Consider the following 13,023-nt stretch of genomic DNA (forward strand, 5'->3'; position numbering starts at 1 on the left):
TACTGGATGTCCTCACACGGTAGATTAATTGCAGTCAGAGACAACAATTAAAGATAAAAAGGAATCTACATTTCTGTTTATTAAAAAACAAATTGAGCAGCGCCGCTTGATATTAACTGACATGACTGAGTGAAGTCAAAGAAACCAAGACGGTGAATAAACTAAATGACATGAAAGTAAAGATCCAAATCGGGGAGAGAAATATCATGGCACCAGTAAACTCAGTCTAGACAATAATGAAGGCAGAAATAAACTGACAGAAAGGAAGTGAAAATGCAGAAAGCAAAAAAGAAATTGTCCTTCAAAATAAAGCAGGAAGTAAACTAAAAAAGGGAAACACCAAGACACAGACTAAGGTGAAAATAAGAGGCGCACAAAGTTTAACATTAATTAACTATGAGTCAACCCAAAAGCCATGATGGTATAATATTCCTCTCTGCCTTAGAGCCCTAAAATAATTGTCCAAAACTATTAACCACAGTGATCAGCTATACTGATGATATTTCTATCAGTATATTTCATTGTCATGGGTTCATTAGTCTATAATAATCATCCACATAGAATGTGGCACTTCCTCTTATTATGTATCTCAAGTAGTGTCTGAAATGTATATATTTATTCTGCTTTATTTGGATAAATATTTGTAAACATCTTTTTCCTAATTTTCCCTCCCTTCTTCTTCAGCCCCCACATCCAGAACTCCATCCAGCAGCCGGACTCCCACTGTGACTCCGTCCCTGCCGAGGCGCTCGGACACCGTCCAACCTCTGCCCTCTCCCAGCAGCACTCTACAGAGACAGCATCTTGACAGACCCCAACCTCACCACACCCAGGTCTCTCCCTCCTCTCATGCAGACGGGAGCTGCTACACAGAGCTGTACCCTGGTCCTCAGAGCTATGTGGAGAGGCTGCAGGCAGAAGAGGGGTCAGCGGGAGTCGACCCACTGAGGGCCGAGGATTGGAATGTGTACTTTTCGCCTGTGGTGGAGACGGTCTCCTGTTTCAAACCCAGCAGGTACCAGTCACCACTGATGGGAAAAGAGAATAAGCCTCTAGAAGTGGGCGTCCTGCGGAGGGTGAAGGAGCTTCTGGTGGAGGTCGATCCCAGGACAATGGCCAAACACATCACCAAGGCTGACTGCATGGTACTGTTTATAGCTGCTCTAATCAATATTTGTAAAGTAATAGGGACTTTTTTAAGGATGGACTGCAGCTCTGCAGAAAGGTTTAGGGATTTCTTTATTTTAGTCTGAACGCAGTGGCAACTATGCTGAAGGAAATCTAGGGCTAGCTATGCGTTAGTGATAACAGGTAAACTATGGGGTATTTGTTTGAATGCAAATTCTAAACCATTTCTAAATCAAAGTGTTATTGATGTGTGAAAACATGCAGATGTTTCAGGAGATTTTAAAGTGTATTTTCCTGCTCATCCTGTTTCCGCTAACTGAAATCTAATGCAGCAGTTCTTACATCTGTGTGTGTTCCTAGGTGGCCAGAATTCTGGAGGTCACGCCAGAGGTGCAAAGAATGATGGGCGTTACCTCCGGGATGGAGCTGCTCACGCTGCCACATGGACAACAGTTAAGACTAGACCTGCTGGAGAGGTGAATACTGTTCAACCAGTTCAGCTGTTCATTAGCGTGATAGAACGGTGTATATCTGACATGAGCCTTATTAGACTTTTGTCCACCAAGTTGGTTTTTAGTTATCTGCAAATTTATCTACTATCAAATGTTTTTACAAACTGGAACCATAAACTATAATGCTGCTAATTAAGTTAGTAGACTAGACTAGAGAGACCAACCTGGCTTTGTTACCAGGCTATAAGACTTTCTGCTGTTAAGTGGGGCATTTATACACAGGAGTGTCACAACAGCAATGACATGGTGTGTTATTCCTAATTTATTCATAGTAATTTATAATTCTTTCCATCTTTTTTTTAGCCTTCTTTTAACTACGTGATTTATTTAGTCATATGTCTGCTTTCCCTTTCAATGTTGTCTCCCTATTCCTGCTGTTGGAAGTCTTGTTCTGACTTTAAGGACCTCTTTAAGCAAAGTGTGATCACTGTGTGGGCTGACATGACCTGATATAACATAACATTCCTGCAGGTTTCAAACCATGTCGATTATGTTGGCTGTGCACGTGTTGGGCTGCACGGGGACGACTGAAGAACGAGCCTGCCTGCTTCACAAAATCATCCAAATCGCTGCTGAGCTCAAGAGCACAATGGGCAATATGTTTGGCTTCGCTGCAGTCATGAGAGCCTTGGAGCTTCCGCAGGTAAACATGCACTGCACGGAGCTTTGGTTATTTGTGTTCATGGAGATAGGGGAAGCACGCAGGAAACAGCCGGAAGAGCAAGGGATGTGTAACAAAGGTTGCCCGGGGTAAAGTTAAACCAGGGTATAGGTAAGAGATTAACAAATATTGACTTAATGGAACAGCGTAGTACAACAAACATGAGGCTGTAACCCCTTGCCTACTGTGTATACTGATAAGGGCGCAATCATGGCTCAAAGAGTTGGCAGTTCGTCTTGTAACCGGAAGGTTGCCGGTTCAATTCAATTCAATTCAATTTTATTTATATAGCACCAAATCACAACAAAAGTCGCCTCAAGGCGCTTCATAGATACAGAGAAAAACCCAACAATCATATGACCCCCTATGAGCAAGCACTTTGGCGACAGTGGGAAGGAAAAACTCCCTTTTAACAGGAAGAAACCTCCGGCAGAACCAGGCTCAGGGAGGGGCGGCCATCTGCTGCGACCGGTTGGGGTGAGAGAAGGAAGACAGGATAAAAGACATGCTGTGGAAGAGAGACAGAGGTTAATAACAGATATGATTCAATGCAGAGAGGTCTATTAATACATAGTGAGTGAGAAAGGTGACTGGAAAGGAAAAACTCAATGCATCATGGGAATCCCCCGGCAGCCTACGTCTATTGCAGTGTAACTAAGGGAGGATTCAGGGTCACCTGGTCCAGCCCTAACTATGCTTTAGCAAAAAGGAAAGTTTTAAGCCTGATCTTGAAAGCAGAGCTAGTGTCTGTCTCCCGAATCCAAACTGGAAGCTGGTTCCACAGAAGAGGGGCCTGAAAACTGAAGGCTCTGCCTCCCATTCTACTTGTAAATACTCTAGGAACAACAAGTAGGCCTGCAGAGCGAGAGCGAAGTGCTCTAATAGAGTGATATGGTACTACAAGGTCATTAAGATAAGATGGGGCCTGATTATTTAAGACCTTGTATGTGAGGAGCAGGATTTTGAATTCAATTCTGGATTTAACAGGAAGCCAATGAAGGGAAGCCAAAACAGGAGAAATATGCTCTCTCTTTCTAGTCCCTGTCAGGACTCTTGCTGCAGCATTTTGGATTAGCTGAAGGCTTTTCAGCGAGTTTTTTGGACATCCTGATAATAATGAATTACAGTCGTCCAGCCTGGAAGTAATAAATGCATGAACTAGTTTTTCAGCGTCACTCTGAGACAGGATATTTCTAACTTTAGAGATGTTGCGCAAATGGAAGACCGCAGTCTTACATATTTGTTTAATATGTGACTGTCCGAGCCCCGGGCCTTGGGCAAGACACTTCACCTACCGCCTACTGGTGATGGCCAGAGGGGCCGATGGCCCAATATGGCAGCCTCGCTTCTGTCAGTCTGCCCCAGGGCAGCCGTGGCTACAACTGTAGCTTGCCACCACCAGTGTGTGAATGTGAGAGTGAATGAATAGTGGAATTGTACAGCGCTTTGAGGGCCCCAAAAAGTGCTATATAAATGCAATCCATTATTATTATTATTATTATTATTATTATTACTGTGACTCACCTTTAGTGAAGATGCTTAATTTCAGGAATAGCTAAGAGGCCCACTGATATTTAATGTTATCACTTACATGATTTAGCCTTCGGCCTTCTTTTGGGTTTCCCTGCCTCAAGGTGTCAGGCTGTAAAATGTCACAATTCTGATATCAGGGTGCTTCATCACATCCTCAAACAAAAGGTGCAAAGTCATTTATTGATAACTTATTAACCTTTCAGTGATTTTATTAACTCAAATGCAGAAAAGTTTCTTCATTTTATATTTTTTCTTAGTTATTGTTAATATATATTTTTAACTTGGCCTGTCTTTTCTGGCAAAGTTTCTGTATATATTCAAAACTGTCTTTACATAAAAAAAGACATCACCTCTGAATATTTTTAGGAATCATATACATCTCAACTATATTTTCAGACTGAAAAAAATAAAGACAGGGACAATTTCTATAAGATTAGCTGTCAAACAATTGTGGGTTCAGCTGTGCAGGTAATACAAATAGTAAGACAAATTGAATAAAACAAATATATACAAAACGAGAGGAAGGCACAAAAGCAATAGTGTTGTTCTTCGGTCTTTCAGGTGTCCCGTCTGCAGGAGACTTGGATGGCGTTACGGCAGCGGCACACAGAAGGTGCCATTCTCTATGAAAAAACTCTCAGGCCATTTATGAAGAGCCTGAACGATGGAAGAGGTAGAGCGTCTCCTGAACTCGACACCACATGATAAAAGCATGGAGAAACAATTCCTGCTCATATCTTGGTGCTACACCATTGTTTCCACAACAAACATGATCTCTGTATCTGTCTTTCAACTCTCCAGAAAGCTGTCCGCTGTCCAACACCACTTTCCCCCACGTCCTCCCTCTTCTGACTCTGATGGAGAAGAATGCAGTGGTGGGTGAGGAGGGGACAGAACTATGGGAGACGGTGGAAGTTGGGGTGGAAGTGGTCATGTTCCACCTCGGGGCGGCGAGAACCATTGCCCAGCTAGGGGGCATCTACCGCTCTAACGCTGAGAGCAAATTACAAGGTGAGAGACGAAAACAAAATGCAGTATGTCTGCTTTATAACATTAGCAAATTAAATACAAACCTTTAGAAAATTTAAACACGAAAGACCACAGGGATCCGTCTTGGGACCTGCTGTATTTACTCTCCACACAGTTGCCATTCCACTGCAGGAACACGGATCGCATGTTAGGTGCTGCAGCTTACTGCTGTTCTTCATGTTGTTTCTAATGTGCTTTCACGTTTTCCCCTTTCTTTTTTTAAATACTGCTTTCCTCAAGTTTTAGTAGAAAAGTAGCCTAGCATTTCTTAGCAGCCACTTAAGCGTTGGTAGACTAGAGCATGTATTTTTTTTCAATCTGGAAAAAGTCCAACACACTGGTTCCAACCAGGTGGCAACCTGCAATAAAATATAATAAAGTCAGATTGAGGCATGCATGAAATGCATGCAAGTCAAACTACATTTGAAACCTTTTATTGAAGAGACTGGTACATGCTGCAGCATTAAATAATCTGATTATAAAAAATAATTAGGAAAAGTGTTTTAATTTCCTAAATCCCATTCTAAGGTCATTCTTGAGCTGATGGTTTATTTTAAGTTGAAGTTTATATTATTATCAATCAGTAATAAATAGCTTCACGACTGGTAGGCCAAATGAACAACCCAAGGCTGTATAGTGAACTGCAAGAACTTCCTCTTTCACTTCCTGTAAATAAACTCTTCCTTTCTTCTTCTGCTCCTGATGGGGTCTTCATCCATCAGGAGCACCCTATTCCCTATGGGTATGATGTCATGTCACCTCTTGTCACGCCAACCGCAGGTCTCACTTCCATGTAATAAAACTTCTCTTTCGCTCTGGCTTCTGTCACACATCACCCCTCGTGCTCATCCACACTCCCTCCACCCTGGCTTCACTCTCTTCTTCACCTTTCTTGTGCACTTTATGTCTATTCTGATAGTTGACCTCCGATATTTAAACTCTACCTTCATTACCTCTGCTCCTTGCAGCTTCCCTGTTCATCCCTCTTATTCACACACATATATTCTGTTCTTGTTCATGTTTGAGACAGGTCCAGTTACAGGGACCTCTGTGGTAGAAATGGTAGTCTCCGGTTCCTTTCTACACTCCTGTGCTGCTAATAATGTTAAACTGATGTGATGTTGCAGGTTTCGGGGAGCAGGCCGAAGTCCTGGAGCTTTTCCTGACTGATTTCCAGATGCGGCTGCTGTGGGGGAGCCGGGGGGCCGAGGAGCAACAGGCTCTGCGATACTCTAAGTTTGACCAGGTGCTCACCGCCCTGTCCAACAAGCTGGAGCCACCCATCAGACGACACTGACCCCAGCACTGTTTTTAGAGGCCTTGTTTATGAGCTCATGCCTACATACATGGACAATTACTGTGTTGGACACTGAGAAGCTCCTCCACTGAAAGCTCATTAAAAGGGAAAGCGCTGTGATCTTTCAAACAAGGAGGCTTCCTAAGCGTGTAGACACCAGAACGAAGCAGTGCACTCACTTAGTTCAAATCTGTCACATGTAGCAGACCGGGATACTTGAAGAGTGAGACTGAAATTTTATAAATGCTTACCTTCCCATACCAGCACTTTTCCAGTTTCTTTTGAAGCTAAACTGATGTAACTCAAGGTTGAGGAACTTTGTCTGAAAGCTTCAGCAGAATGACGACAGTTTGTGAAAGAAACCACTAAATGCTTTGATGGAGTCTCCAGAGAGTGTTTTTATTTTTGACTGAGGACTTGCACTCCTTCAACAACCTCACAGATCAACATTGTCCTGTGTTAGTTTACCTAACAAAGGACTCTATCTACTCCAAAGTGGCACAGGGCGACATGATTTGGAAGTGTAAATATTTGGTGCCCTTTAGGTTACCGAGGCTGTGCCTCAGTCTGATAGGCTCATGTTTGTAAATGTTTAAATCTCCCTAAAGGCTGGACCTTAGCTAAATCCACAAACATATGTTACGACCCGTCTAGGGCCAGGCCATAACATTAGCGAGGCACTCGCTTCCCCCCCAAGACCCAAGCAGTCACACGAAACGAATCCGTTAGATATGAGGTGATTTATTTACAATGTGAATAAAGAGAACCAAAACGGGAGTGTCAACACTTCAGGGTGAGCCAAGGCCAAAACAATAAACAGAACAAACCTACACAAATCCCGCACCCCTGACCTTACCAAAACAAAGTCAAAAATAAAGACCGAGTCTGACCTCCTTAACTAACTCAAAACAGGAGAAAACGGGTGATCAAAAGAAACGGCAGCTCACCCCTACCCACTCCACTTCCACAACTTTCAAACGTACTGCAGCCAGCGGCTACCACAGGACTACTGCTGGGTGATGAGGAGAAACGCGAGGACCTCTCTCGCTGTAGCACTCCAGCCTCCTTTTAATGGGCGGGTTCTCCAGCTGGATCCAATCACGCCGGGGCAGTATATCCACGCACCAATCGGAACAGGGCCCTGGCACAGCTAAATTAACATAGAAAAAACACAACACCTGCACAAACAAACACATGGACATACAAGATCGTAACACATATGTCACATTGTAGAATGTAATAACAGAATAACTGTACATCTGCATTTCAGTTTTTGTTTAGTTTTTTGTATCTTTTCAGTAATTAGGATTTTATAATTTGAAGAGATTATTAAATGTAATCTGGGGTCAGTTCGTGTTTCCTCTTTGTTTCTTTTTCTTTTTATTATACCGATGTCACTTTTTAATGTAAGGGGAGTGAACTGATCCTAACTGCACGAGTACGGCACACAGGTGCAGATCATTTTTGTAATCTTAAACAGTTTTACTTTTTATTTATCAAAAAGTGTAAATAAACATTTATTTCACTGGAGGTTGTTTTATTGAATAAAAACAGTCATGCTTGTGAGCTAGCTGGCAACTCGAGCCGCGCTGCAGCATACACACTAACATGCCTCACTTTCCCCGGGCCATATAACAAAGCCAACCTCTACTTTTTGTGGTCTGTTTAGCTGTAAATTTCCCCTCTCTGCCTTTGACATGTCGGTGCTGAAGCTTTTCTAAATCACTGCCCTACTGTTTCAACGCTTCCACCATTAAAGCTTTTACCTACAGGCTTGAGGAGGTTACCGATCACTCCCCAATGTCAGTCTGTGTGTAGCATATTTTTGCGGAGTGATGAACTCGGGCCCTAAATACCAAACTCTTCCTGTATTCTTCTGCTGTGGTGAACTTACATTTCAAAGTGAATCACCTGCTTCTAAACTCAGTTACAATCAGGAAAATGAAATTAACAAAACCACTTCAGATTTTTGACACTCATTAGTTAAACTGCAGGAAAAGACATAAAGACCTGGATGACCTGTAACTTTGCGATTCTAAGTTCAGATAAAACTGAGGTTATTGTAATAGGACCTAAAGTCTAATATGATGAGAAATATGATATCTTACTCCAGATCACATTACTTTGGCCTCTAGTAACAGTGTGAGGAACCTTGGAATATGTCTTCCATTTGCGCAAAACCTCTAAAATACCTGTTCAGTTGTAAACTTGTTATTAATTTCTGTCTCTCTTCCCAAGCATGCCTTTTGTCCTGTCTTCCTCCCCTCACCTCAATCGGTCACTGCAGATGGCCCCGCCCCTCCCTGCACCTGGTTCTGCTGGAGGTGTCTTCCTCTTAAAAGGGAGTTCTTCCTTCCCACTGTCGTGAAAGTGCTTGCTCATAGGGGGTCATATGATTGTTGGGGTTTTCTCTGTATGTATTGTAGGGACTACCTTCCAATATAAAGCACCTTGAGGCGACTGTTGTTGTGATTTGGCGCTGTGTAAATAAAATTGAATTGAATTAAAAATTCATGATTTTTGTTACAGGGTAACACGTATTACAAAGACCATACAAACAAATCATGGAAATGCTTCATTAAAAATGCGTCTGTGCCAAAACCCATATGCAGGAGGTAGAGAACACTGAACATAAAGTTCAAGTTTTAAGTGAAGATTCTAAGTTTAAAAACTTAAGCAAGGGGATCAACAGAATAAATTAAAAGAGCTGCAGAAGACGTAACAGAAATGTGTAGAGATAACACATCACAAGAGAATGACAGGTCTATTTTTTACACTGTGAGCTGAACGGGGATGGGAAACAGGAGACAGCTGGAAGCAATGAAGACAATCAGTCAAAAAGTCTGAGTCAAGAAACTAGAGAAAATGATCAGAGTATAAAGGAAAACAACCCAACTACAAAGAACAGCAAGAAAACTCTCATTAAAAATGATACAGTGGAACACTGGTTAGGTGAAAAGAGTCCCTAGAGTGATAAACCAAAGACAGGAAGTCAAAACACTAAAACGCTCAAAGCACATCCTGTGCTGAAGCAGCACCAACATTCCTTAGTCTGTTCCCCAAACCTCAAAACCATAAACCTGTAGAACTGAAGGTATACACCCAATTACCATTATTCAAGATGTTTTATAATGTAACATTGCAAAATATTGTATTTTAGTTTGAAAAAAAAAAAAGTTTAATCATATGCATGAAGCTTAGGTCACTGTTAATAAAACTACAAAAACAGACATCTCACTGAGGTGCATATCTGAAGTGTGCTGTCCATGACAAAAAGTGAGGGGAAAAAAACCCTAAACAAACAAATTAAGTTATTTTATTTTGCAAGGACCCAGAATGTTATAACACATGACTCCATCAAAGATCATTTTCACATTAATAGCTCCCTCTGCTGTATGCAGGACACAACTTGGATTTATAGCTCTGGGGTTTTTTTTGTTTTTTGTTTTGACTTGCTAATAGAAGACCTTTCACAAACACAAACACATTTTATTTGAATTTTTCAAAAATCTACATGCATAATTACATAAAATGGATATTAAACATGTTTAAGAAATTACTTGAATTGCATTTTTAAGTATGATATTTTAACCCAGATGGTTTGTCTCTGTTTCATTTGGAGCTACAACAACAAAGTTTTGTTTTTTTTAATATCCTGTTGTTTAAAGTTCCTAGAAAGTATGGAATCATACCAGGTAAATAAGTAAATAAATAAATAAACATCAAAGTGATAAAAAATGAGGTTTAGATCCATCCCATTTAGGTTTATGAATATAAATTATATAACCTATTACTTTACACCATGTTTCCTATTTTCACCCATGTTCCAGTATGCAAGATTCTATTTATCTAGTAAAATTGAAGGCTACATTATGTATGTGGCCTTTCCACACTTATTAGTCTACCTTCTGCTTCTGTTTCACTGTTACCTAAACGCCATATGGAATATCTGTGAATTAACTGTAAGTCTCGGGTTCAGGTTTGATGTTTCGACTAAAAACAAGAAAGTTTGTGACTTGTTAGCAACAACTCTGTTAAACATGAGAGGTTTTTGGACAAAGTTTGTGTTTTTCCATTGTTTAAGAACTGCTTCCAGCCCAGAGTGATGCCATATATGCCCTATAGCCGCAGAAAAGGCTAACATTGTTATCTTTTTAGAAAAAAACAGCTAAATATGAGAGATTTTTGGACAAAGTTTGTGTTCTCCATTCTTTAAGCACCAGTTCGAGCTCCGTTTAAGCACTGGCACCATTTCAAAAGTACTGGTTTGGCACCGGTATCGGATAAAACCTAAACGATACCCATCCCTACACCTTAGCAAAGGCTTTCTTGCTGCAATTCGTCCTGTCAAACCTGCAGCTCAAAGTCTTCTTTTCGTAGTTGAAACTGAGACTTGCTTACTACGACCATTAAGCTGTGCTTGAAGCCGTTGTCCTGTGAGCCGCTTATCATTCAAGCTGTTAACTCACAGAAACTTGTCCTCTGATTCAGTTGTGGCTTTGGGTCTTCCAGACCTCTTCCTGTCAGAGTTTGCCCAGTTTCTGAGTGCCTCTTGATGTTGAAGGAAACTGTACTCACTGACACCTTGACTTTCTTTGCAATTTCTCTGTAGGACAGACCTAAATTTTTAATTGTTATGATGGTCTGGCTCTCTTCCACTGTTAATTGTCTTTTTCTCGCCATTTTTGTAGCAACACACTGCTTTCTGCTGTACAATACTGTTCAACTGATGCTCATTTGGGTCTGGTAACACAGTGTGTTCCCACACTGCTTTTATGCAGACAGAGGGGGGTGTAAGTGATCCAAAAAATTGGGACACCTGTAGGAATTAGTAGCACCAGCTTTCAAGGCTTGATCAACCTCCATTGCTGCAGAACAGCTTTAAATTGTTAACCAATTTAGTGTTCCATGAAGTCTTCTTTAGTTTCAGTAACTAAAAACTTGTATTGATTCAGGTCAAATTAAATAATTTTAGGAAAAACCAATAAGCGTCTTTATTTTTTATTTGAAAGTGACCAAATATTTGTGTTCTTCAGGATGAGACCAATTTGAGCAAATTCGTGAGCCTTTGCGTTCTTCCAGTAAAGTAGTACAGTCCAATATATCACTTTACTCATATTCTGTTTGCATAGGGTTAATGTTAGGGTTGGGGTCAATGCCGATGTCGACTTAGACCTCAAAGTTTAAAAGTAAAAACAATAAGAACTTTTCAAATATTTCATGTTTTAAAAAAAGAAAACAAAAAAGTGTACTTCTCAAATCTGACAAAAAAACTTGACTTCTAAAGAAAACTCACATGATAAATCGGTGTCAGATGAAAAACTTTCCTAAATCCTGAATATATGATTCAAGTACTTAAATACGGAGCCCCGCAAGGGACATTGCAGAAAAAAAAAAAAAGAAGAAGATGAACTTCTGCGAGATCTCGCAAAACTTTTGCGAGTACGGTGTTCCCCCCAGCTCTAGTGGGCCTCGACCTCCCGGTCAACTTTGAGCTGGTGGGTAACAGATGTCTCCGAAAACGTCGGTGCACTTTTGCAAATAATTGATGTCTTGATAAAAAGTGCAGATATTTGAAGTTTACACAGCTACATTCATGCCTGTAAATATCTTAAAAGTTTATTTTGTCACCCAGAAAGAGTAATATTAAAACTAAGTAGCCACGAAGGATACACCGACTCAGCCTTCAAATGCGACCTGTGAAGGATTGCAGCCTATTTTGCGAGGTTTCACTAAAGTTCATCTTTTTTTTTTTTTTCCTCCAATGTCCCTTGCGGGGCTCTGTAGTTAAATGTAGTTAAGTTAAAAATAAATGTAACAATGGAGACATTGCTGTATATATTTTTTTAAATCAACAAAGTGATCAATAGTGTTCTATGGTAATATGTAATACAGTGCACCAAAATGGTTGTATCAGATTTCAACTTACTTTATTTTCTATTCCAGCAACATTTAAAATAAAGTGGGAAAAATATACAGTACACAGCAGGGCTCTAGACTAACTTTTTGCCATGGGCGTACCGGCACAAAAGTTAGGCGTACACAAATTTTATAATAATTTCTATAATATAATGTGTTTTTCTGGATACACTGTGCTTTTTCAGCATTCAAAGATTGATGACACCGTGTCAGAGCACTGGCTATGAATTTCAGAAGGATCAGGCCTTAACAGAAAAGTTAGCAATAGTTCTTTTCCTATTAAAGCTACATCCACTTCTGTCGTGCCTAGGCTGCTCACTAGGGCTGGGTATCATCACTGATTTCTATAATCCATTCGATTCCGGTTTTCAAAGTCCCAATTCGATTCAACTTAGCCTCAGACAGTCAGAAATATTATAATTCTCATCATTTATCAGTACTGACTTCTTCAGAATTGTGAACATCACAGCAGATGCCTTTGTGTGAAAGTAACTGAGAATAAAACACAGAAAAACATGAAGGAGATTTTCCTGGTCTGGCTTTTTATAGCAGATAACCTTAAAAATATTCTACAATGTTCTGCATATAAAGTTTAAATTTCTTCAGTATTGAATAACAGAAAAAACAGGCTTTCTTGTCCGAGGTCATTTAAGTGAAAAAGAAAAAGACAGCAGCCACAGCGCTGTAAACAACAGTAGACTGGTGGGTAATAAGCGAATGAATAACACAGAAAACAGAGATTGGAGACGGGAAACTGTTCTTGAAGTACAGAGAGAGATAGAGAGAGAGCTAACTGTGCATGAAGTGTGATTTTAATAGTCGTGGAAGCAAAACAGCAAAATTCATGACGACATTGATCAAATGTGAAGCGCAGTTTGCTGCTTCTTTTGCTGCTGGCTCGGTGAATTTTGGTTGGAGAGAGACAAAACCTGCAGCTCAGAATC

The 13,023-nt window shown here is 40.5% G+C and overlaps 1 protein-coding gene across 1 annotated transcript; it reads left to right on the plus strand.

The window, feature by feature from the left end:
* Positions 1–396: 396 nt before the first annotated feature.
* LOC309719514 (SH2 domain-containing protein 3C-like) lies at positions 397–6,794 on the plus strand (the record flags this gene model as incomplete). Its single annotated transcript, XM_082555676.1, has 7 exons — positions 397–421; positions 685–1,145; positions 1,489–1,604; positions 2,112–2,283; positions 4,396–4,507; positions 4,636–4,845; positions 5,991–6,794. 7 exons carry the CDS (start codon positions 397–399, stop codon positions 6,158–6,160), a joined length of 1,266 nt encoding a protein of 421 aa, XP_082411802.1. The 3' UTR covers positions 6,161–6,794.
* Positions 6,795–13,023: the final 6,229 nt, after the last annotated feature.

The sequence above is a fragment of the Aulonocara stuartgranti genome (genome assembly GCF_965226115.1).
Source record: "Aulonocara stuartgranti genome assembly, chromosome: 12".
NCBI classification, from domain to species: domain Eukaryota; kingdom Metazoa; phylum Chordata; class Actinopteri; order Cichliformes; family Cichlidae; genus Aulonocara; species Aulonocara stuartgranti.